The 26827-nt window shown below is 46.9% G+C and overlaps 1 protein-coding gene across 1 annotated transcript; it reads left to right on the top strand.

The window, feature by feature from the left end:
- LOC132450267 (adhesion G protein-coupled receptor F5-like) lies at window positions 1–26717 on the top strand. Its single transcript, XM_060042343.1, has 27 exons — window positions 1–153; window positions 3639–3745; window positions 4622–4667; window positions 5055–5192; window positions 5333–5530; window positions 9675–9827; window positions 11144–11398; window positions 11701–11892; window positions 12001–12153; window positions 12849–13016; window positions 13315–13430; window positions 13554–13674; window positions 13783–13935; window positions 14644–14820; window positions 15564–15751; window positions 15825–15883; window positions 16039–16175; window positions 17509–17724; window positions 17828–18077; window positions 19377–19627; window positions 20293–20471; window positions 20941–21105; window positions 21343–22740; window positions 24832–24873; window positions 25062–25121; window positions 25452–25518; window positions 25994–26717. The coding sequence occupies exons 2-27, from the start codon at window positions 3641–3643 to the stop codon at window positions 26065–26067; spliced, it is 5061 nt and encodes a 1686-aa protein (XP_059898326.1). The 5' UTR covers window positions 1–153; window positions 3639–3640; the 3' UTR covers window positions 26068–26717.
- The last annotated feature ends 110 nt before the right edge of the window (window positions 26718–26827 follow it).

Below are 26827 nucleotides of genomic sequence, written 5' to 3'. Positions count from 1 at the left end.
GCCGGTGAAGGACTGTTCCAGCGCAGGGGAGCAGCTAAACCAGTCCGACAGGTGTGAACCGTAGCATAGCGTATCTCAGGAGGCGTTTCTCTCAGTGGACAGTGTGCCGCCACACACCATCCAGTCCTCCGTGCAGCTTCGAGGAGCCGGTAAGTTATGCTTTGTTCTCCTCGCTGGCGCTCTCCTGTGATGGGAGATCACAGGACTGTTAGTTCTGTGTTCCGCTGATTTAAAGTGTGCAGTGTGTTCACTGGTCAGTGGGGGTCGCAGAGAGACCCCCATCCAGGTGTACATCGTCATGACGACGGTGGTAGTGGTCATCTCAGGACAATGTGACTTATTATAGTTTTGATTTAAGTTAGTTTAAGTAAATAACTTTGAACCTTACGGAATCATTTGGTAATCATGTGTGGGAGCATTCTACAGCCATTTGTTTATTGATTGGTAATGGTGAAGTATTTAATATTGATTCAACCCGTAGTAGCTACTAATAGTCCTTATCTGATTATCGCCATTCAAGTGTGTGTGTGTGTGTGTGTGTGTGTGTGTGTGTGTGTGTGTGTGTGTGTGTGTGTGTGTGTGTGTGTGTGTGTGTGTGTGTGCGTGTGTGTGTGTGTGTGTATAAGAGAGAGAGAGAGAAATTGTGATTATTGCTATTATAAATTTAGCAGTAATTAGCAGTTACTAATTATTATTATTATAATATGATTGTTATCATGATATAATAAAAGGGTCTGACATCAGTCTGATATAAGTACTTCAAACAGATCAAATCTGTTTGAACCAAGATTAGGAGTTCATATCCCTGCGTAGCTTAACTGGTTCAGCAAGGCATCAACTCTGCCAGGGTTAGAAGTTGAAAGTGAAAGTGTTCAGCAAATGGAAGATATGTAATCATATTTATTCTATGAGCATGGGACTAAATCTGTGGAGAGGACATTCTGGAATGATCCGCTAGATGAAGATTTCAATGTCAGGAACATGTTTACAGATACGAGGAGAGAGCGAGAGCGAGAGCGCGAGAGAGAGAGAGAGAGAGAGAGAGAGAGAGAGAGAGAGAGAGAGAGAGAGAGAGAGAGAGATACATGGAGACAGAGAGAGCGAGAGAATCAGGTAGAGACAGAGAGACACATTGTCAAAGAGGGACAGAGAGACCGAGAGAGGGAGAGACAGGGAGATAGATAGAGAAAGAGCAAAAGAGAGACGGAGAGACATGGAGACAGAGAGACAGGGAAAAAGCCCCCCTACTATTGTTTTTTTTGTCAAGGAAATCGTAAAATGCCTGCACTTAAGATAATATGCCAGTAAATGAGTTGTAATAATTACTAATACAATTAGAAGTTGTCTTCAATTATTAATTTTTTTCTGTCTCATGTCCTCATCATAACAATGGATCTCCTCTTTCTCATGTCCTCATCATAACAATGGATCTCCTGTCTCATGTCCCAATCATAACAATGGATCTCCTCTGTCTCATGTCCTCATTATAACAATGGATCTCCTGTCTCATGTCCTCATCATAACAATGGATCTCGTCTCATGTCCTCATCATAACAATGGATCTCGTCTCATGTCCTCATCATAACAATGGATCTCCTCTGTCTCATGTCCTCATCATAACAATGGATCTCCTCTGTCTCATGTCCTCATCATAACAATGGATCTCCTCTGTCTCATGTCCTCATCATAACAATGGATCTCCTCTGTCTCATGTCCTCATCATAACAATGGATCTCCTCTGTCTCATGTCCTCATCATAACAATTGATCTCCTGTATCATGTCCTCATGATAACACAATGGATCTCCTCTGTCTCATGTCCTCATCATAACAATGGATCTCCTCTGTCTCATGTCCTCATCATAACAATGGATCTCCTCTGTCTCATGTCCTCATCATAACAATGGATCTCCTCTGTCTCATGTCCTCATCATAACAATGGATCTCCTCTGTCTCATGTCCTCATCATAACAATGGATCTCCTCTGTCTCATGTCCTCATCATAACAATGGATCTCCTCTGTCTCATGTCCTCATCATAACAATTGATCTCCTGTATCATGTCCTCATGATAACACAATGGATCTCCTCTGTCTCATGTCCTCATCATAACAATGGATCTCCTCTGTCTCATGTCCTCATCATAACAATGGATCTCCTCTGTCTCATGTCCTCATCATAACAATGGATCTCCTCTGTCTCATGTCCTCATCATAACAATGGATCTCCTCTGTCTCATGTCCTCATCATAACAATGGATCTCCTCTGTCTCATGTCCTCATCATAACAATGGATCTCCTCTGTCTCATGTCCTCATCATAACAATGGATCTCCTCTGTCTCATGTCCTCATCATAACAATGGATCTCCTCTGTCTCATGTCCTCATCATAACAATGGATCTCCTCTGTCTCATGTCCTCATCATAACAATTGATCTCCTGTATCATGTCCTCATGATAACACAATGGATCTCCTCTGTCTCATGTCCTCATCATAACAATGGATCTCCTGTATCATGTCCTCATGATAACACAATGGATCTCCTGTCTCATGTCATCATCATAAAAATGGCTCTCCTCCGTCTCATGTTGTGGCATCCCGCCCCTTAAACCTCGGCCCGGGCGGGGCCGAGGTACGGTGGTAGACGGCGTGTACCGCCGTCACCCACCAGACGGCGACAGAGAGCAGCCCTTTCGCCTCCCCAATCAGCGGGATCAGGGACAGCTGGCTCCCATTGAACCATCACAAAGGGAGGACAAAGGCCGAGAAGAGGGAGGCACGGCAGCGACACGGATAGAGAGGCTCACAGAGACCCTAAAAGACTTCTGATTGTGTTCAATGGGAACCGTGTCTGTTTGTAGTAATAAACGCTGCGAACAGCTTTAAACCCTGACCCACGTGTGATTCATACATGGAACCCGGCCCTCCAAGGACCGGGTTCCAGGTATGAACCCGGAGGAGATCCATTATAACAATGGATCTCATGTCTCATGTCCTCATTATAACACAATGGATCTCCTCTATCTCATGTCCTCATTATAACAATGGATCTCCTGTCTCATGTCCTCATTATAACAATGGATCTCATGTCTCATGTCCTCATTATAACACAATGGATCTCATGTCTCATGTCCTCATTATAACACAATGGATCTCCTCTGTCTCATGTCCTCATTATAACACAATGGATCTCCTCTGTCTCATGTCCTCATTATAACACAATGGATCTCCTCTGTCTCATGTCCTCATCATAACACAATGGATCTCATGTCTCATGTCCTCATCATAACAATGGATCTCCTCCGTCTCATTTCCTCATTAACATGTGATCTTCACTCATCATCTCTCCTCATGTCCTCATCCCAATGTTGTGCTGACATATTAATCTAATAATATAATATACAACGTAATATTATCTTATAATATTATATATTCATACTTATACATACAAAAATAATATATAAATATATTCCCAATCAGTCTCGGCCAGGTGAGGCTGTCTAAACCACCCATCCTCCACACACACTCCCACAGGTGTATTCTATTGTTTTATGGTTTTATAGAATCATATTACAATATGTTAAATATACAATCAAAATGCTACCAAAGGTATGTTTTTCCTGCATCCCCCCTCTGACAGAGATGGCGACGTTGACCCTGGGGCTGTTGGCATGCAGCCTCCTCCTGCTCTACCTCATCCTGGAGTCTAGGGAGTCCTTTACAGCTTTGGCTGGCTGGAGACCAGAGGTACAAGGGATTATGAGACCAGAGGTACAAGGGATTATGAGACCAGAGATACAAGTGATTATGAGATCAGAGGTACAAGTGAATATGAGATCAGAGGTACAAGTGATTATGAGATCAGAGGTACAAGTGATTATGAGATCAGAGGTACAAGGGATTATGAGATCAGAGGTACAAGTGATTATGAGATCAGAGGTACAAGTGATTATGAGATCAGAGGTACAAGTGATTATGAGATCAGAGGTACAAGTGATTATGAGATCAGAGGTACAAGTGACTATGAGACCAGAGGTACAAGTGATTATGAGATCAGAGGTACAAGTGATTATGACATCAGAGGTACAAGTGATTATGAGATCAGAGGTACAAGTGATTATGAGATCAGAAGTACAAGTGATTATGAGATCAGAGGTACAAGTGATTATGAGATCAGAGGTACAAGTGATTATGAGATCAGAGGTACAAGTGATTATGAGATCAGAGGTACAAGTGATTATGAGATCAGAGGTACAAGTGATTATGAGATCAGAGGTACAAGTGATTATGAGATCAGAGGTAAAGTGTTTATGAAATCAGAGGTTGTGTTCATGAAATAAGAGGTAATTCTTTTTAATCAGATGTAGTGTTTGCAAAATAAGATGTAGTGAATGTAAAATCAGAGGTACAGTGTTCATGAGATCAGAGATACAGTGTTTAAAAATCTGAATAGGAGTTCATGAAATCAGAGGTAGAGTGTCCACTATGCTGCACCTCCATGCAAATTCCTTCATCATCATTAAAGTATTCAACTGTCGCCCATTTCAATTGTTTGTGTTGAATGTTGTTCGCCAGGTATTAAACTGGACTCTCCTCTTTGTGTCTGTGTGTTATGTGTCTCAGGACATTCCTCCGCAGATGTTACGCCAGAAAAGAGCGACACCAGATGGTTGGTCTTCAAACTAAATTATAACAAAAATTAAGTTAGCAATTAAACTGGTAAAACCCTAGCTGATATGTTCTACTACAGCCTCTAATGATGCTGTTCTACTACAGCCTCTAATGATGCTGTTCTAGTTCAGCCTCTAATGACGCTGTTCTAGTTCAGCCTCTAATGAGGCTGTTCTAGTTCAGCCTCTAATGAGGCTGTTCTAGTTCAGCCTCTCATGACGCTGTTCTAGTTCAGCCTCTAATGACGCTGTTCTAGTTCAGCCTCTAATGAGGCTGTTCTACTACAGCCTCTAACGATGCTGTTCTGCGGTCTAATACAGCCTCATTAGAGACTGAACTAGAACAGCATCACGAGAGGCTCCTACTTGACCTCTAACCCCTGCAGAGGCGACGTTTAACTGGACGTACGTGATCGACATCGAAGTGAACGGTTCCTCCGGCCTCATAGCCGCACTGAACAACATCAGCCTCCCGGTCCAACTCAACAACATTACCCAGATCAGCCAGATTCAGGTCACCACAGGTAGGACCCATGTGAGACCACTGATCACAAGAACAGTACACCAGTATTGACATCATTCTTCATGTCGTTCTCGCTCTTATTGAAAGCCCCTACCTCACCCGGCAGCTGCCATGACAACGCGGTTTGTTTACTGTCCGCAGCATGCACGCCGGTGGGCGCGGGTGAGCAGTGCCGCTGCCAGGAAGGGTTCGCCTGGCCAATCGAGAGCTGCCTGGCCCACGGCGCCTGTGATGTCATCGCCGAGGGTGTCTGCACCTGCATCAACGGCCGCCCCGCCGACGGGCAGTCCTGTCAACCAATCGAATGTGAGCTGCACCCCCCCCTCCCATTACCCGTGTGTAACAAACCGTGGGTCCTGCCTGGGCTCCTCCAGACAGAACCGGTTTATTGTAGAAGTTTGTAGACAATGGCACATGGTCTGGTGCTCCTTTGACTTTTACATTCAGGTCATTTAACAGACGCTTTTAACCAAAGCGACTTACGGTTAATGCACACATTCACACTACGACGGCGGAGTCAACCATGCAAAGCGACACTCAGCTCCTCGGGAGCTGGGGATCGAACTACCAACCTTCCGGTTATCAGCCAACATACTCAATCTTCTGAGCTAATCCACAACGCACAACAGGTGTGCATCCTCACCCAGCGCCAGAGTCCGATCGGTCTGCCTCAGGCCAGGAGAGGCTGCCCAACCCAGCCCTCCTCCACACACACAGAACACAGCATCTCCAAACAGAGGCACAGACAGAAACACGTCTATAGTGAACCTAGAGACAGAAACACGTCTAAAGTGAACCTAGAGACAGAAACACGTCTATAGTGAACCTAGAGACAGAAACACGTCCATAGTGAACCTAGAGACAGAAACACGTCTATAGTGAACCTAGAGACAGAAACACGTCTATAGTGAACCTAGAGACAGAAACACGTCTATAGTGAACCTAGAGTCAGAAACACGTCTATAGTGAACCTAGAGACAGAAACACGTCTATAGTGAACCTAGAGACAGAAACACGTCTATAGTGAACCTAGAGACAGAAACAAGTCTATAGTGAACCTAGAGACAGAAACACGTCTATAGTGAACCTAGAGACAGAAACACGTCTATAGTGAACCGAGAGACAGAAACACGTCTATAGTGAACCTAGAGACAGAAACACGTCTATAGTGAACCAAGAGACAGAAACACGTCTATAGTGAACCTAGAGACAGAAACACGTCTATAGTGAACCTAGAGACAGAAACACGTCTATAGTGAACCGAGAGACAGAAACACGTCTATAGTGAACCTAGAGACAGAAACACGTCTATAGTGAACCTAGAGACAGAAACACGTCTATAGTGAACCTAGAGACAGAAACACGTCTATAGTGAACCTAGAGTCAGAAACACGTCTATAGTGAACCTAGAGACAGAAACACGTCTATTGTGAACCTAGAGACAGAAACAAGTCTATAGTGAACCTAGAGACAGAAACACGTCTATAGTGAACCTAGAGACAGAAACACGTCTATAGTGAACCTAGAGACAGAAACACGTCTATAGTGAACCTAGAGTCAGAAACACGTCTATAGTGAACCTAGAGACAGAAACACGTCTATAGTGAACCTAGAGACAGAAACACGTCTCTAGTGAACCTAGAGACAGAAACACGTCTATAGTGAACCTAGAGACAGAAACAAGTCTATAGTGAACCTAGAGACAGAAACACGTCTATAGTGAACCTAGAGACAGAAACACGTCTATAGTGAACCTAGAGACAGAAACACGTCTATAGTGAACCTAGAGACAGAAACAAGTCTATAGTGAACCTAGAGACAGAAACACGTCTATAGTGAACCTAGAGACAGAAACACGTCTACAGTGAACCTAGAGACAGAAACACGTCTATAGTGAACCTAGAGTCAGAAACACGTCTATAGTGAACCTAGAGACAGAAACACGTCTATAGTGAACCTAGAGACAGAAACTAGTTTATAAGGAGAATGTAACCCATGCGTCTCTAACAATAAGAGCTGAGGTCTTGAGGAAGAGCCAGGGGTTAATCATTGGCTTCCAGTAAGAGAGAGGGCGCGTTCAGCCAAGGCCTCTAGGAATGTAAACAGAGGAGTCAATGTATTGTGCTTGTCCTTTTACAATCACTTACGCCCTAAAATGAGTTCTGATCGTTTACTGCCTCATCTAATCCGGTTCAGATCACCTACCTCCTATTTTCCTCCACTCCTGTTTCCTGTCTCCTTCCTCCTGGTTCCTGTCTCCTTCCTCCTGGTTCCTGTCACCCTGCTCCTGGGGCCTCATTACAGAAACGTCCTAACTCTGAAATCCTATCCTATCTTGAGATAGGAAGGCATTTAGGGGTTTTGATATTACAGAAGGAGGTATCCTAATTTAACTTAGCCATTACAGAACTATCCTAAATTAGGAATCGATCGGCAACCTGACGATTGCCGATCGAAAAATCTGATTGAAAGAACAGTTAGGATTACCTAAATTAAGATAAGATAGGATGCCAAAAATAAGATAGGAAACTGCCAACAGGTTAGGGACTGCTTCTGTGATAGGAAATTAGGATTTATCCTATCTTTGAGTCCCTAATTGAAATTAGGAGGAGAAGTTAGGATTTTTTCTGTAATGAGGCCCCTGGTTCTTATCTCCTTCCTTCTGGTTCCTGTCTCCTTCCTCCTGGTTCCTGTCCCCTGGTTCCTGTCTCCTTCCCCCTGGTTCCTGTCTCCTTCCTCCTGGTTCCTGTCCCCTCCCTCCTGGTTCCTTTCCCCTTCCTACTGGTTCCTGTCTCCTTCCTCCTGGTTCCCGTCCCCTCCCTCCTGGTTCCTGTCCCCTGGTTCCTGTCTCCTTCCTCCTGGTTCCTGTCTCCTTCCTCCTGGTTCCTGTCCCCTGGTTCCTGTGTCCTTCCCCCTGGTTCCTGTCTCCTTCCTCCTGGTTCCTGTCTCCTCCCTCCTGGTTCCTTTCCCCTTCCTACTGGTTCCTGTCTCCTTCCTCCTGGTTCCTGTCTCCTTCCTTCTGGTTCCTGTCTCCTTCCTCCTGGTTCCTGTCTCCTCCCCCCTGGTTCCTGTCTCCTTCCTCCTGGTTCCTGTCCCCTGGTTCCTGTCTCCTTCCTCCTGGTTCCTGTCTCCTTCCTCCTGGTACCTGTCTCCTTGTTCCTGTCTCCTCCCTACTGGTTCCTGTCTCCTTCCTCCTGGTTCCTGTCCCCTGGTTCCTGTCTCCTTCCTCCTGGTTCCTGTCTCCTTCATCCTGGTTCCTGTCTCCTGGTTCCTGTCTCCTTCCTCCTGGTTCCTGTCTCCTTCTCCCTGGTTCCTGTCTCCTGTCCCCTGGTTCCTGTCTCCTTCTTCCTGGTTCCTGTCCCCTGGTTCCTGTCTCCTCCCTACTGGTTCCTGTCTCCTTCCTCCTGGTTCCTGTCTCCTTCCTCCTGGTTCCTGTCTCCGTCCTCCTGGTTCCTGTCTCCTTCCTCCTGGTTCCTGTCCCCTGGTTCCTGTCTCCTTCCTCCTGGTTCCTGTCTCCTTCCTCCTGGTTCCTGTCTCCTTCCCCCTGGTTCCTGTCTCCTTCCTCCTGGTTCCTGTCCCCTGGTTCCTGTCTCCTTCCTCCTGGTTCCTGTCTCCTCCCTCCTGGTTCCTGTCTCCTTCCTCCTGGTTCCTGTCCCCTGGTTCCTGTCTCCTTCCTCCTGGTTCCTGTCTCCTCCCTACTGGTTCCTGTCTCCTTCCTCCTGGTTCCTGTCTCCTTCCTCCTGGTTCCTGTCTCCGTCCTCCTGGTTCCTGTCTCCTTCCTCCTGGTTCCTGTCCCCTGGTTCCTGTCTCCTTCCTCCTGGTTCCTGTCTCCTTCCTCCTGGTTCCTGTCTCCTTCCCCCTGGTTCCTGTCTCCTTCCTCCTGGTTCCTGTCCCCTGGTTCCTGTCTCCTTCCTCCTCTCTCCTTCCTCCTGGTTCCTGTCTCCTTCCTCCTGGTTCCTGTCTCCTCCCCCCTGGTTCCTGTCTCCTTCCTCCTGGTTCCTGTCCCCTGGTTCCTGTCTCCTTCCCCCTGGTTCCTGTCTCCTTCCTCCTGGTTCCTGTCCCCCTGGTTCCTGTCTCCTTCCCCCTGGTTCCTGTCTCCTTCCTCCTGGTTCCTGTCTCCTTCCTCCTGGTTCCTGTCTCCTTCCTCCTGGTTCCTGTCTCCTTCCCCCTGGTTCCTGTCTCCTTCCCCCTGGTTCCTGTCTCCTTCCTCCTGGTTCCTGTCTCCTCCCCCCTGGTTCTTGTCTCCTTCCCCCTGGTTCCTGTCTCCTTCCTCCTGGTTCCTGTCCCCTGGTTCCTGTCTCCTTCCTCCTGGTTCCTGTCTCCTTCCTCCTGGTTCCTGTCCCCTGGTTCCTGTCTCCTTCCTCCTGGTTCCTGTCTCCTTCCCCCTGGTTCCGTACGCTGAGGGTGATGGTCCATCGTACGGGGCGTAGGAGGGTGTGGCCGAGGACACAGAACCCGTTCTAAGTGTGTGTTGTGGCTGCAGCACTGCAGGCGGAGGTGGTGCTGGAGGTGGTGGTGGAGCTCCACCTCATAGACCTGGCCACCCTGGAGACTCTCCGCGCCCGGCTGGAGAACAGCAGCTTCCCGCTGGCCCTCAGTCCTGCTGTCGAGATCACGGACATCAACATCACCACAGGTACCTCCACCCTCCCCCAGGGGCCAGGCCTCCACCCTCCCCCCAGGGGCCAGGCCTCCACCCTCCCCCTAGGGGCCAGGCCTCCACCCTCCCCCCAGGGGCCAGGCCTCCACCCTCCCCCAGGGGCCAGGCCTCCACCCTCCCCCCAGGGGCCAGGCCTCCACCCTCCCCCAGGGGCCAGGCCTCCACCCTCCCCCGAGGGGCCAGGCCTCCACCCTCCCCCCAGGGGCCAGGCCTCCACCCTCCCCCTAGGGGCCAGGCCTCCACCCTCCCCCCAGGGGCCAGGCCTCCACCCTCCCCCAGGGGCCAGGCCTCCACCCTCCCCCCAGGGGCCAGGCCTCCACCCTCCCCCCTCCCCCAGGGCCCAGGCCTCCACCCTCCCCCCAGGCCTCCACCCTCCCCCCAGGGGCCAGGCCTCCACCCTCCCCCCAGGGGCCAGGCCTCCACCATCCCCCCAGGGGCCAGGCCTCCACCCTCCCCCCAGGGGCCAGGCCTCCACCCTCCCCCAGGGGCCAGGCCTCCACCCTCCCCCCAGGGGCCAGGCCTCCACCCTCCCCCCAGGCCTCCACCCTCTCCCCTGTGACCCGGTCCCCTAGGTTGAGTTACTGAGACTGAGTGGTTGAGTTACTGAGACTGAGTGGTTGAGTTACTGAGACTGAGTGGTTGAGTTACTGAGACTGAGCGGTTGAGTTACTGAGACTGAGTGGTTGAGTTACTGAGACTGAGTGGTTGAGTTACTGAGACTGAGTGGTTGAGTTACTGAGACTGAGCGGTTGAGTTACTGAGACTGAGCGGTTGAGTTACTGAGACTGAGCGGTTGAGTTACTGAGACTGAGCGGTTGAGTTACTGAGACTGAGTGGTTGAGTTACTGAGACTGAGCGGTTGAGTTACTGAGACTGAGCGGTTGAGCTACTGAGACTGAGCGGTTGAGTTACTGAGACTGAGCGGTTGAGTTACTGAGACTGAGCGGTTGAGTTACTGAGACTGAGTGGTTGAGTTACTGAGACTGAGTGGTTGAGTTACTGAGACTGAGTGGTTGAGTTACTGAGACTGAGTGGTTGAGTTACTGAGACTGAGCGGTTGAGTTACTGAGACTGAGCGGTTGAGTTACTGAGACTGAGCGGTTGAGTTACTGAGACTGAGTGGTTGAGTTACTGAGACTGAGTGGTTGAGTTACTGAGACTGAGCGGTTGAGTTACTGAGACTGAGCGGTTGAGTTACTGAGACTGAGCGGTTGAGTTACTGAGACTGAGTGGTTGAGTTGCTGACTCTGTGTCTTGTGACTGAGTTAAGAGGGAACTGTTAATATTTTAAGCAAAATGTTTTCACTTGATTGCCAGATGTTACAATTACATAACGGCTTCCCAACATAAATGGAGATATTGTGTTTTTCTGTCCTCAGTTTGCTCTCCATTCGGGGCTGGGTTCCAATGCACATGTGAGGATCCGTATCGCTGGCCATGTGACAAGTGTCTTCTGCATGGGTCATGTGACAACATCACTGATGAGACGTGTGGATGCATCAATGCCCTTCCCCCTGATGAAGAATACTGCCAGCTCTCCCAACTCAGTACGTCCTCATATCTGGTCACAGTTGACATAAAACTGTGGATACAGCCAAGAATCTGAAGCTGTGACACTGTACAAGGCCTCAATTCTCCTGAGTCCTTAATGTAAGAGTATTGACCCATACTGGGATTGATCAAACAATAGACATGGTTAAATCACTAACTTTAAAGACTCCCTCCCATTTATAGAGGTCATTATTTAATTTTTTTATGATTTGCTTCTTAATGTCAGCAAGTTATGAGGTGAATAGCTTTGTGTTAAATGTTTATTCAAACTATGAACTTGACTTTTGTCTCCAAACAGTCAATACAACTTGTCCTATCACAACTTCTGCACCTCCGTCCACAACTTCTGCACCTCCGTCCACCACTTCTCCACCTCCGTCCACCACTTCTCCACCTCCATCCACAACTTCTCCACCTCCATCAACCACTTCTCCACCTCCATCAACCACTACTCCAAATCCATCCACCACTTCTCCACCTCCATCAACAAGTAGGGCTTTGAAAAGAGTTGGCTTCCTGGCAAACATCAAGTACACCCGTTCTAACCTAATGTATTTGAAATGGATACTTTCCCATGATGCACCTGTTCTCACTGCAGGTCCTCCACTGGTCTATGAGTACCTGACTACTATTGAGATGCAAACCACAAATGTTACAGTGATAGAGGAACTGAGGATTATCCTGGATAACATCAGCTACCCCTTCCCCATCGACAGCAACATACTGATCTCTGAGGTCAACATCACCACAGGTGAACACAAAGTTCTGCCAATGTTGTGTTATCGCTCTTTGCAGATGACTGGGTCACAGGTTTGAAGTATCCTGTATTTGCTTGTCTATCATGTTTGACGATGTGTTATGACTGTATTGAACAGTCTCTGCTGGATTTTGCTGAGATCTTATGTGACTGTTGTGACCAAAAATGGACGATTTTAAGGCAGCTCTACTGAAGAAAATGTTGTGCAATTTTTGGATATTTTTTGTATGTTTTTAGCCCTAAAGTTGTGGGAATCAGGAACATATGCATAAACATTTGAGATTGAACAATGGATACAATTTCATTCAAGCTATAGACAAGTTTTCCAGTAAGAATGAAAGTGTATCTCTTGATATATAAGTGCCATATTCATAAACTCCATAAACAAGCAAGGGAGAATGTAAATATACATCACCTTAAATATGTAAAAGTGCGATGATTGGTCAAACTGGCGGGAAAGTTCAACAATTGGTCAAATTTGCTCAAATGTTGCATCGAATGGGCATTATGAGAAGCTACCACTGATCAACATAGACTGGTAAATTCTCTCTGAATTGTAAGAATTCGAAATGACAAATTCTTGGAAAGACTGATCCCGCCTTTCCATCACAAATCTTAACCTTCATCCACAAAAGTGTATCATTTGGAGCAAGTTTTCCAGAACATTGTTTGTGTTTATCTGTCCTCAGTTTGCTCTCCATTCGGGGCTGGGTTCCAATGCACATGTGAGGATCCGTATCGCTGGCCATGTGACAAGTGTCTTCTGCATGGGTCATGTGACAACATCACTGATGAGACGTGTGGATGCATCAATGCCCTTCCCCCTGATGAAGAATACTGCCAGCTCTCCCAACTCAGTACGTTCTCATGTCTGGTCACAGTTGATATAAAGCTATAGACACAAGAATCTGAAGCTGTGACACTGTACAAGGCCTCAATTCTCCTGAGTCCTTAATGTAAGAGTATTGACCCATACTGGGATTGATCAAACAATAGACATGGTTAAATCACTAACTTTAAAGACTCCCTCCCATTTATGGAAGTCATTTTTTTTTTTTTTTATGATTTGCTTCTTAATGTCAGCAAGTTATGAGGTGAATAGCTTTGTGTTAAATGTTTATTCAAACTATGAACTTGACTTTTGTCTCCAAACAGTCAATACAACTTGTCCTATCACGACTTCTGCACCTCCGTTCACCACTTCTCCACCTCCATCAACCACTTCTCCACCTCCATCAACCACTTCTCCACCTCCATCAACCACTTCTCCACCTCCATCTACCACTTCTCCACCTCCATCAACCACTTCTCAACCTCCATCAACCACTTCTCCACCTCCATCTACCACTTCTCCACCTCCATCAACCACTTCTCCAGCTCCATCTACCACTTCTCCACCTCCATCAACCACTTCTCCACCTCCATCAACCACTTCTCCACCTCCATCAACCACTTCTCCACCTCCATCAACCACTTCTCCAAATCCATCCACCACTTCTCAACCTCCATCAACAAGTAGGGCTTTGAAAAGAGTTGGCTTCCTGGCAAACATCAAGTACACCTGTTCTAACCTAATGTATTTGAAATGGATACTTTCCCATGATGCACCTGTTCTCACTGCAGGTCCTCCAGTGGTCTATGAGTACCTGACTACTATCGAGATGCAAACCACAAATGTTACAGTGATTGAGGAACTGAGGAGCATCCTGGATAACATCAGCTACCCCTTCCCCATCGACAGCAACATACTGATCTCTGAGGTCAACATCACCACAGGTGAACACAAAGTTCTGCCAATGTTGTGTTATCGCTCTATGCAGTTGACTGGGTCACAGGTTTGAAGTATCCTGTATTTGCTTGTCTATCATGTTTGACGATGTGTTATGACTGTATTGAACAGTTTCTGCTGGATTTTGCTGAGATCTTTTGTGACTGTTGTGACCAAAAATGTACGATTTTAAGGCAGCTCTACTGAAGAATATGTTGCGCAATTTTTGGATATTTTTTGTATGTTTTTAGCCCTAAAGTTGTGGGAATCAGGAACATATGCATAAACATTTGAGATTGAACAATGGATACAATTTCATTCAAGCTATAGACAAGTTTTCCAGTAAGAATGAAACAACATTTATAAAGTGTATCTCTTGATATATAAGTGCCATATTCATAAACTCCATAAACAAGCAAGGGAGAATGTAAATATACATCACCTTAAATATGTAAAAGTGCGATGATTGGTCAAACTGGCGGGAAAGTTCAACAATTGGTAAAATTTGCTCAAATGTTGCATCGAATGGGCATTATGAGAAGCTCCCACTGATCAACATAGACTGGTAAATTCTCTCTGAATTGTAAGAATTTGAAATGACAAATTCTTGGAAAGACTGATCCCGCCTTTCCATCACAAATCTTAACCTTCATCCACAAAAGTGTATCATTTGGAGCAAGTTTTCCGTAACATTGTTTGTGTTTTTCTGTCCTCAGTTTGCTCTCCATTCGGGGCTGGGTTCCAATGCACATGTGAGGATCCGTATCGCTGGCCATGTGACAAGTGTCTTCTGCATGGGTCATGTGACAACATCACTGATGAGACGTGTGGATGCATCAATGCCCTTCCTCCTGATGAAGAATACTGCCAGCTCTCCCAACAAATCCCACTCAGTACGTTCTAATAGCTCAACAATTCCCCTCCCAACAATTCAAACTGCATTCTTTACTAAAAACAATTACTTATTATTTTCACTTTTTTCCAAAACAGATTCCACTTTTTGTCCTTTACCCCCCTCTCCTCCACCCTCCTCCACCCCCTCTCCTCCACCCACCTCCACCCCCTCTCCTCCACCCTCCTCCACCCCCTCTCCTCCACCCTCCTCCACCCCCTCTCCTCCACCCTCCTCCACCCCCTCTCCTCCACCCACCTCCACCCCCTCTCCTCCACCCACCTCCACCCCCTCTCCTCCACCCACCTCCACCCCCTCTCCTCCACCCTCCTCCACCCCCTCTCCTCCACCCTCCTCCACCCCCTCTCCTCCACCCACCTCCACCCCCTCTCCTCCACCCTCCTCCACCCCCTCTCCTCCACCCTCCTCCACCACCTCTCCTCCACCCTCCTCCACCCCCTCTCCTCCACCCACCACCACCACCTCTCCTCCACCCACCTCCACCCCCTCTCCTCCACCCTCCTCCACCACCTCTCCTCCACCAGGTAAGACTGAGAAGGTGGTTAACTCAAACCCAAACCGGATGCACGACTACCTTTGTAGTGTGACAATCTGGAGGAAACATTTCATTATTAATTACTAAAGTATCACAAGCTCAGATTCACACACGAGGCATTGGTTAAACGGTTGTCGTAGCAACAGAAAGATGTTGTCGATGAGCCAAAGTAGGTCAAAGATGATGATGGAGGACGGAGGATGTGATAGATGACGATCACTGCAATCATGTGAAGGATATAACGCGTGTTCTCTTGTGCCTTTCAGATGAGATCGAGGTGGTCATGTTATTGACCCTAGACCTGACCTTCACTCCAGAACTGAGTATTCCAACGAGCAGCCAGTTCATAGCCCTGAGAGGAAGAGTACAGCCAGTGGTGGGTCTATGTTCGGCCACATTCTGTTCTGTAGACGTGACAGACCTGAACTCACAGTCTGCTTCTCTCACAGCTGGAGGCAAACTATCGATCGCTCACAGGATTCAGGTCGATTAATGTGCGAGGATTCAGGTACCATGTTATTATATGATGCATAACCATATCAATACCATTTTCATGTGTGTTATATCATATTAAACTATTATATATACATATATATAAATTCAGATCGTAGATTACATCCTACATGATGGAGCTGGATGCTAACGGACTGTTCTGTTTGCCAGCGCGGGAAGTGTCGTCGTCGACTTCACCATCGGGACGACCACGGTGGTTGATGAAGAGTTGACGGCCGCCAACGACAACCTGGAGCAGAGCTTTGAGCCCATCGCCGCGGTGCTGGGCTTCTTCAGACTCTTCACCAGTCAGTCAAAGATATAATGGAGACTCATACTCATATGATACTGATACTCATATTATAGATACTGATACTCATATGATACTGATACTCTGATTATAGATACTGATACTCATATGATACTGATACTCATATTATATACTTATACTCATATGATACTTATACTCATATGATACTTGTACCCATACTCATATGATACTTATACTCATATGATCCTTATACTGCTATATTTATACTCCTATATTTATAATCATATGATACTTATACTCCTATGATATACTTATACTCATATGATAGATACTTATACTCCTATGATAGATACTTATACTCCTATGATAAATACTTATACTCCTATGATATTTATTATCCTATGATACATACTTATACTCATATGATAGAAACTTAAACTCATATGATACTGATACTTAAACTCATATGATAGATATTTATACTCATATGATAGATACTTATACTCATATGAGATACTTAAACTCATTTGATAGATACTTATACTCATATGATAGATACTTATACTCATATGATAGATACTTATACTCATATGATAGATATTTATACTCATATGATAGATACTTATACTCATATGAGATACTTAAACTCATTTGATAGATACTTATACTCATATGATAGATACTTATACTCATATGATAGATATTTATACTCATATGAGAGATACTTATACTCATATGAGATACTTAAACTCATTTGATAGATACTTATACTCATATGATAGATACTTATACTCATATGATAGATACTTATACTCATATGATAGATATTTATTGTCATATGATAGATACTTATACTCGTATGATAGATACTTATACTCATATGATAGATACTTATACTCGTATGATAGATACTTATACTCATATGATAGATATTTATAGTCATATGATAGATACTTGTACTCGTATGATAGATACTTGTACTCGTATGATAGATACTTGTACTCGTATGATATACTTGTACTCGTATGATAGATACTTGTACTCGTATGATAGATACTTGTACTCGTATGATATACTTGTACTCGTATGATAGATACTTGTACTCGTATGATAGATACTTGTACTCGTATGATAGATACTTGTACTCGTATGATAGATACTTGTACTCGTATGATAGATACTTGTACTCGTATGATAGATACTTGTACTCGTATGATAGATACTTATACTCGTATGATAGATACTTATACTCTTATGATAGATACTTGTACTCGTTCGATAGATACTTATACTCGTATGATAGATGCCCCTGCACATAATCCTGTGATATTCATGTTTGTGAACGTCCCCACTCTGCCCTCCCCTGACAGGCCCTGACCCCATCACCTTCCCCAGCCCGGTGTACACGGGCCAGGCCCGGACACTGACCTGTGGACCCCCGCCTCCCCAGGCGGGCATCGGGGGGGTGACCGGCGTCTCCTGGACTTTGGGCACCAATCCCGTCCAGAACCGAGGCCGCTTCCAGATAACCAGTAGCGCCACAGGCTCCAGGCTGACCATCAGCAACCTGATCCCCTCGGACAGGGGTGAGTCCCCGGGCCCCCAGCACTCACCTCCACGCCGTCAGCATCGCCCATGTGTTGAGTGGTCACGTCCGCCTCTGTGCCTCTTGTCATTGGTTGGTCTCAGGTGCATTCACCTGCACGCTGGTGAGCGGAGCTCTGGGGTTCATCCAGTGTGGACGCTTCACCACGGCAACCCTCCTGGCAGCTCCCGTCCTCCTGGTCAAGAGAGAGAGCAACGCCGTCTGTAGTGGCGGCTTCAATACAGAGACGCGGAGATGCTGTGTCCAGCCGCCCTACAGGCCTCAGTGGGTCGGTGTGACACCAGGTAAGCACCACCCTACAGTCACAGCTCCAAGGACATCCCAGTTAATGTGGTGAGTGCTGCAAGCAGCGCTCAACTATTGTTGTTCTTAGGGTACTGCCACACTGTTACGGGAGTAGGATTACGCGCGTAATGCGCCTTACCTGCAGCTTGATCATTGTGTGTTACAAAAATGGTTCAACGCGCCTTATGCGCCTACGCAGCTAGATAAGCCCGCCCAAAACTTATTTTCCCCCGCTACTTTTCGTTTGCTCCACAAACATGGCTGAGATCACCACCATCGCTGCACTGTATTTGTTGTGGGAGTTCCAGGAGAGTAGGAAACCCACCTCCTCCAGGAGCTCCGCCTGGATGACGGCCGGTTCAAGCGGTATTTTCGGTTGACTGGGGCCATGTTCGATGACCTGCTAGCCCGGGTTGGTGCCAGGATCTCCCGTCAGGACACCAACTACAGGCGCTCCATATGAGCTGCGGAGCGCCTGTCCTCCGTCTCTCTGCCAGTGACGTCGGGTCAAGCTCAACGCTGATTGGCTATCGCGGCCAAGCGTCACGCGTAGTAGTGTAAAAAGTTAAATATTTTTAACTCTGCACGTAGGAGCGTTGGGCGCATAGGTGCGTTGGGCGCGTTATTTAGGTGCGTAAAACGCGTCTTACACACGTAACGCGTGTAATGCTTTGGCGCGTGTAACGCATCTACATGCCTAAACCAATGGTTCCCTATGCAAAAATGCCGATTTTCTACGACTGACACGCGTGACACGTTCAATGTGGCCCTAGCTTAAGGCTTTCTTCTTTCTTTCTTTCCTATTCTCTACAAAATTTGGGGCCCTACTCCTTCCACAAATTTCCCCCTAGAGACTACCATTCCACTTTTAAAATGTTCATATTAGCTTGGAATCGCGCACTACTATTAAAATGTTTTTAAATATTTTTAACTCTAAGATATTCTACTTTTGAAATATAATTTTTTATAATGGAATTCAGCCTTTAACATTCATTCAAACATTTAACAAATCAACACACTTTGATATTCAAATATATATAAACAGATTTAGGATAAAATGCATACTTTTTTTTAAACAAATGTTTTCAAACTTCATCACTTTAGCAATTTGCTTAACTTGTTTAAGCATTTTACGTAAAAAAAGAAATGGTTGGCTTGTTTACATTGTTTACTTGACTTCTTTACTTGACTTCTGAATTTTCACTTGATTTTAGCGATCCAACATTTCTTTACGTCTTTGAAACTATATGGCTTTACAAAAACATATTTTCATGCTCACTTATTTGCACTACAGCATTAACAATACATTCTCTGTGGGAAACCATTTACCATCAGGTAACGTCCTAGCTTCAGAAAAAGCTTTTATGTACATGAAGTTTTGTATCATAAAAAGAAAAAATATAGGAATACACAGGATGTAAATGTTCCCGCCCTTTGTCCACCTGGAACAGTGCAGGAGAGCGTGGAGCAGGGAAACAACTGTGTGCAATATAACTACAGGTTCGACTGCACGGCCACCACGAATACCACCATCTGCCGCGTCATAGACCACCCCTCCTTCGAGGCCCGCAGCCGGCTCAACATCATCACAGCAGCAGGTCAGAGGGGTCGAGAGGCCTAGAGAGACTAAGTCTAGAATAGTAACACTCGTGTTGAAAGCCGCTGCAGGTTACATTTGTAAAGAGGGAAGTGATTGCATTCCCTCACCGGTGGTGGGGGAGCCATGATGACGTTGTGGGCACCGATGTGGTGGAGCCCAAACTCATCAGGGATGCCCTCAATCGCACGAAATGAGCGCATTTCATTTGACAGAAATGAATAAATCATAGCTCTTCAAGTTATAGCTCTAAGTATTATAGATATCATAATAGTAAGTATCCTGCCTGCAGCAGGTCTCAAAGTCACACTAGTGTTACTATCGCCACATGTATAGTTCTATAGTTATAGCTCTACAACCAGTCGAGGGATGCTTCTTGGGCGGCATGAAACTCAGAAGGTAGAGCGAGTCGGCTGGTAACCTGAAGGTTGCTAGTTCGATCCCCGGCTCCTCCTAGCCGAGTGTCGAGGTGTCCCTGAGCAAGACGCCTCACCCTAACTGCTCCTGATGAGCTGGCTGTTGAGTGTGATTGAATGGGTGAAGGTTAGGCATAATTGTAAAGCGCTTTGAGTGGCCACTAGTTTTGAGTGGCCACTAGGAAGGCGCTGTATAAATGCAGCCTAAAAAATGCCGTCCACTCTCCTTGTGTTTGTTTGTCGTGTGTAGCAGTCATCTGCAACAACACGCTGTACGGCGAGGGCAGGGTGGGGGACGAGTCCCGTCCCGGGTGTGATATCGGTTTGGAGGGGGAGCGCCTCGCTGAGTGCCAGGCCAGCGGGGTGTGGCTGACCCGGATCAACACCTGCATCCTCACCAGGATCAACGACCTCCTGACCCAGTCCGAGGTACACACAATGGATGGATCATATACAAGCTGGCTGGCGTCGGCCCGAGGTTTCATTCAGGGCCTTTAGCAGACGCTTTTATCCAAAACAACTTACAATAAGTACCGTACATTTGTCAGAAGAAAGACAAACATTATATTGCTGTAGGACTCGGTACAGTAAGGAAGTTAATAGAAACCAAGCACTAACAATCGTTAGGTTAACCCATTCCCCGTATACAACAGAGATAGCTAGGATAAGATGCTACACAATTTATTATACAATTTACTATTAGTAAAATTAAATACTATTTTTAAGTTCAAGGATGTACAACATACATTAATTGTGTACATTAAGTGCCAGGATGTACACCATATAATAAGTGTGCAAGAGAGGGGTAGGGGGGTAAGATTATCCAGTGTACAATATATATAACACAATATGCTTCATGTTAATAAGTTATAGATATTTCCTTTTTTCTTCTTTTCAGAGTTTGAATCAGAATAGTGTTCCAACGTTCGTGGCAGACCTCAGCGGCGTGGTCAGCGACAATCAAACCCAAATAACGGATTCCCCGGTCACCATTTCAGCCATCGTTGACATCCTGATCAACGTGGGCAACGTGAGCACGGAAATCGAGGAGGGCACCATGCAGGTGAGTGGGGTCCCCCCCCCCCACAGTGACACACTGACACACTGACACACTGACACACTGACACACTGACACACTGACACACTGACAGTGACACACTGACACACTGACAGTGACACACTGACACAGTGAGACACTGACACACTGACACAGTGACACACTGACACACTGACACACTGACACGCCCTCCGGGTGCACACAGGAGGAACCATGTGCTCAACCCACGTCCTCTCTCTGCAGAGCATCCTGAACACGGTGGATGTGATCGTTGGCAACGACACCATCGGATCGTGGGCTGATCTGAACGCCAACCGATCCCTCAACACCAGCTCCTTGTTCCTGGGCTCCATGGAGACCATCACCCAGTTCCTGAGCGGGGACGACTTCTCCGTCACCACGTCCAGCATCCTGCTGAACAGAACCCAGTTAAGCGACTCCTTCATGGCCGACATCAACTCCAGCCTGGTCATCAATCTCCAGAACACCAACCTCACCAACACCTTCATCACTACCATCACCTTCTCCACCCTGAGCAACGTCCTGCCCCCCCGCACCAACACCAGCTTCAACGCCAGCCAGGACGCCAACGCCACCGGGCCGGAGATCCGGATCAACGCGGCGGTGGTGCTGATCCAGCTGAACGGGTCCAGGGCGCTGCGGCCCAACCTGACGCTGTCCTACCGCAAGCGGAACACCTCGCTCACCGAGGACCCGCAGTGCGTCTTCTGGAACTTCCAGCTGCTCGACTTTCAGGGCGGCTGGGACGAAGAGGGTTGCACCTTCGTCTCGGACGTGGACGACGTGGTGGAATGCAACTGCGACCACCTGACCTCCTTCTCCATGCTCATGTCCACGGGCCTCCCGCCGGGAGCCGCGGAGGCCCTGGACATCATCACCTACATCGGCGTGGCCATCTCCATCGTGAGCCTGGTCATCTGTCTGATCATCGAGGCGCTCACCTGGAAGGCCATGACCGGGAACCCCACCTCCTACCTGCGCCACGTGTCGCTGGTCAACATCGCCGTGTCCCTGCTCATCGCCGACATCTGGTTCATCATCGGCGCCGCCATCACCTCGGAGACGGACCCGACGGAGATCGTGCCCCTGGCGGCCTGCAGCGCGGCCACCTTCTTCATCCACCTCTTCTACCTGGCGCTCTTCTTCTGGATGCTGGTGTCGGCGCTGCTGCTCTTCTACCGGACGGTCATGGTCTTCTCCCACATGTCCAAGGCCACCATGCTGGCCATCGGCTTCTCGCTGGGCTACGGCGCGCCCCTGGTCATCGCCGTGGTGACGGTGGCGGCCACGGCGCCGCAGGTTCCCCAGGGGTACATCCGGGACAACAACGGCTGCTGGCTGAGGTGGGAGGACACCTTCGCCCTGCTGGCCTTCATCATCCCCGCCGGGGTCATCGTCTTCATCAACTTTGTCATCCTGATCGTGGTGCTGACGAAGATGCTGCGCCGCGGCGTTGAGAGCAGCCACGCCGAGGAGAAGAACACTCTGCTGGTCATCTTAAGAAGCGTGGCCATCTTGTTCCCCACCTTCGGGCTCACCTGGGCTCTCGGTGTTGGGGTGATGGTGGCTCCGAGGAATTTGGGGCTTCATGTCACCTTTGCGCTATTCAACTCCTTACAGGTATGTGGACGTCATATCGTACATTTACATTTAGGGCTGATGCTTTTATCCAAAGCGACTCACAGTAAGTAAATTTGTCAGAAGAAAGAGAAACAATTTATCGCTGTTGGTACAGTAATGATGTTCATAGAACAGAGGTGGGGGTAAGTCACTCATGTGCAAGTCACAAGCAAGTCTCAAGTCATAACCTTCAAGTCTCAAGCAAGTCCCAAGTCACTGTGGTGAGAATCAAGCAAGTCACAAGTCAAGTCATACAAAAATCTGATGATCTAACCCAGTTTCCACATTTAAAAATCGGTAAAGAGAGTGGTTCATAAGTTGAGTTTTATTTCAACATTAACAATAACAATGTCTTAACATCAGCACCGCTAAATCTGAGGCCATGACTCCGGTGGATTGCTTACTCCGGGTGGGAAATGAGTCCTTAGCCCAAGTGAAGGAGTTCAAGTACCTCGGGGTCTTGTTCGCGAGTGAGGGTACTATGGAGCGTAAGATTGGCCAGAGAATCGGAGCAGCGGGGGCGGTATTGCGTTCGCTTTACCGCACCGTTGTAACGAAAAGAGAGCTGAGCCGCAAGGCAAAGCTCTCGATCTACCGGTCGATCTTCGTTCTTATCCTCACCTATGGTCATGAGGGCTGGGTGATAACCGAAAGGACGAGATCGCGGGTACAAGCGGCCGAGATGAGTTTTCTCAGAAGGGTGGCTGGCGTCTCCCTTAGGGATAGGGTGAGAAGCTCAGCCATCCGTGAGGAACTCGGATTAGAGCCGCTGCTCCTTTACTTAGAAAGGAGTCAGCTGAGGTGGTTCGGGCATCTGGTAAGGATGCCCACTGGGCGCCTCCCTTGGGAGGTGTTTCAGGCACGTCCAGTGGGGAGGAGACCTCGGGGAAGACCCAGGACTAGGTGGAGAGATTATATCTCAACACTGGCCTGGGAACGCCTCGGGATCCCCCCGTCAGAGCTGGTCAATGTGGCCCGGGAAAGGGAAGTCTGGGCCCCCTGCTTGAGCTGCTCCCCCTGCGACCCGACCCCGGATAAGCGGACGAAGATGAGATGAGATGTCTTAACATTAACAATAACTCAAACTATTCAAAACATTCCAAAACCATTATGTGAATAGGCCCAAAACTGAAGGCAGCTCAACTGTTCAGCTGTTCAGCACCCAGGCTCTGGAACTCCCTCCCCCCACACATAAAACAGTCAGACACCATTACAACCTTCAAGTCACAACTCGAAGGGGTAGAACCATTTGAGTTGTGTATTTTCAAAATCTGCTGGCGTATCGCAAATCCCATATCCAACCTTTAATCTAACTTTAAAAAAGTCATTTAGAGTCATCTGTCCCAAGTCTAAGTCAAGTCTCAAGTCATGAAGACCAAGTCAAAGTCAAGTCGAGTCTTTTATCAGTGTTAATCAAGCAATTCTCAAGTCCTCAAATTTGCGACTCGAGTCTGACTTGCAAGTCATGTGACTCGGAGTCCCCCGTGTCTGGAACCAAGTGCCAAGCAGGCAAGCACTAACAATCACTAGGTTAACCCATTCCCCCCTGTGTACACCAAAAATAGCTGGGATAAGAAGCTACACAATGCTACACAATCGTACAAATGTGTTTCATACTCCGTCACCGTTGGAATGGACAGTTTCACCAGTTTTTTTTAGAGCCTCTCTCATCTTGTCTTTCAGAACATATGTGTTGACTGGGCCTCGGAATAATCGCACGCTACTATTCAAATGTTTGAAATATTTTAAGATATTCTACTTTTAGAATATAATTTTTTAGAAGGGAAGTCCAACGTTAACCTTCTTTCAAACATTTTACAATCCATCAAACTTTAATCGAAACAGTTTAATTTCTTACCCGCTTTGTATATTTTCAGTTGGTTTTCCGTTGACGCTAGAGCGTGATGACGTCACGCGCTCCAGCTCGGGCTCGAAGGTTCAGAAAGCGTTAGGTCCACTAGCAGCGCTGAACCACAGGGGGGCGCTGGGCCCCAGGCTAGATTTGAAATCTCAAGAGTTGAAATATTTTCTTTTATTAAATGGTGATATGCGAGGATAAAGAGTTCTTCTCATCTATGATTTGTTTTTCAGGGGTTCTTCATTCTTGTGTTCGGGACCCTCATGGACCCAAAGGTATGCTATCTTTGGGCAAAATGGAACAAATGGTTTACTTTCACATTTCTGAATATCTGAAAGACTACTATGTATTGATGACCCCTGTAATAAATCAAGTATTTCCTTACAGAATGGACTGTATACAGTCGTGGTTTTAACTTTAAAATACAAAATAAGGATTTGTGACCTGCTTGTTGCTCCTTCAGATCCGAGCTGTTCTGTCCAGAACCGTCCCAGCCCTCAACTCCTCCTCCAACCAGACCCGGGTTCGTAATCACCTCCATCTACCTCCACCTGTTCTCCACCTGTTCTCCATCTACCTCCATCTACCTCCACCTGTTCTCCACCTGTTCTCCATCTACCTCCATCTACCTCCATCTACCTCCACCTGTTCTCGGTTTAATTTGAGCTTATATTATTAAGCATATGTTGCACTCACCCACCCCAAACCCTACCTTAACCACCCCAAACCCTTACCTTAACCACACTAGACCCTTACCTTAACCACACCAAACCTTAACCGCACCAGACCCTTACCTTAACCAAACCCTTACCTTAACCACACCAGGCCCTTAATTTAACCATGTGTTCTCCAGACTACCAGTGGAGGAGGATCGTCGACTGGCATATTCGCGCTCCTCAACAGGATACGAGGACGACGCGGTGAGGCAGACAGACAGACAGACAGACAGGCAGACAGACAGACAGACAGACAGACAGACAGACAGACAGACGGACAGACGGACAGACGGAGGGACAGACGGACGGACAGACAGAGGGACAGACGGACGGACAGACAGAGGGACAGACGGACGGACAGACAGAGGGACAGACAGACAGACAGACGGACAGACAGACAGACAGAGGGACGGACAGACAGACAGAGGGACAGACAGACAGACAGACAGACAGACAGACAGACAGACAGACAGACAGACAGACAGGTGGAGGGAAGGAGGGACCCCAGAGGGACAGAAAGACAGACAGACGAAGGTACAGATAGACAAAGGGACCGACCGACAGAGGGATGGATAGACAGACAGAGGGACAGACAGAGACAGACAGAGGAACAGATAAGACAGACAGATGATATCACCTCTCACCTTGACACGCAGCATGTTTTTCTCTCCACTCCCAGATGTGTACCACGTGACGAGCACGGGTAGCAACAGCAGCTCCAACACCGCATCAGAATCCTACCTCAACGATTGATTTTGAACGTTTGTTATTCAATCTTAACGCTGTGACGTAACACAGAGCACTTTTCATGTCTTGCAGGGAATATTAAATATGGGGATTGTTGCTTTCACCGAGATTCTGTTTTACTTTTATTGGTTTTGTGTTTATTTGAAATCTCAATAAAAGTTGTACATTTTATGTTTTACAATGAATGGATTTTATAGTACGTTTTTTCATTGTCTTTTACAATTTAAATTATTGAAGAAAATATGTGACTTCAGTAAGTACGAATTAGGATGCATAGCTGTAATACAGAAGCAGAGACAGACAAAAGGTCAATATGTTTGTAATACTATGTGGCAGGGAGACACTATATAATGCTTTTTTGTACAACGTCATTGGAAATTTGGAAACTAAATTCTAAATAACTGGTTGCCTTGTAGGCATACATAATCATGCATAGATATAGTCATCCAGTTTCAACCCTGGCATCCAAGAACGTTTCAGGAGAAGTGAAACACTACCTGATAATCAACTCAATATATAAAATAAACAACGAACCATAGACTTTAGGCTACATGGTTTCAACGTGAAAATGCATTTCTTTCTCTGACCTGAGCAGGGCGCTGGTTGTACTCATGTCATTAAACCGTGTCAATAAACTCTTTATCAACTACAGTGAATGAAGGGTGATACATATGTATTTATTAACCACACCATACTGGTAAGCATACTGGTATTCTCTTTTACAAGCCAATTTAATGCAAAATACATGTTGTTGTACTGCGAGGGG

Source organism: Gadus macrocephalus, chromosome 21 (genome assembly GCF_031168955.1).
Source record: "Gadus macrocephalus chromosome 21, ASM3116895v1".
NCBI classification, from domain to species: Eukaryota; Metazoa; Chordata; class Actinopteri; order Gadiformes; family Gadidae; genus Gadus; species Gadus macrocephalus.
The sequence above is the reverse complement of the archived record's forward strand: the minus strand, read 5'-3'. Positions and strand labels throughout refer to the sequence as shown.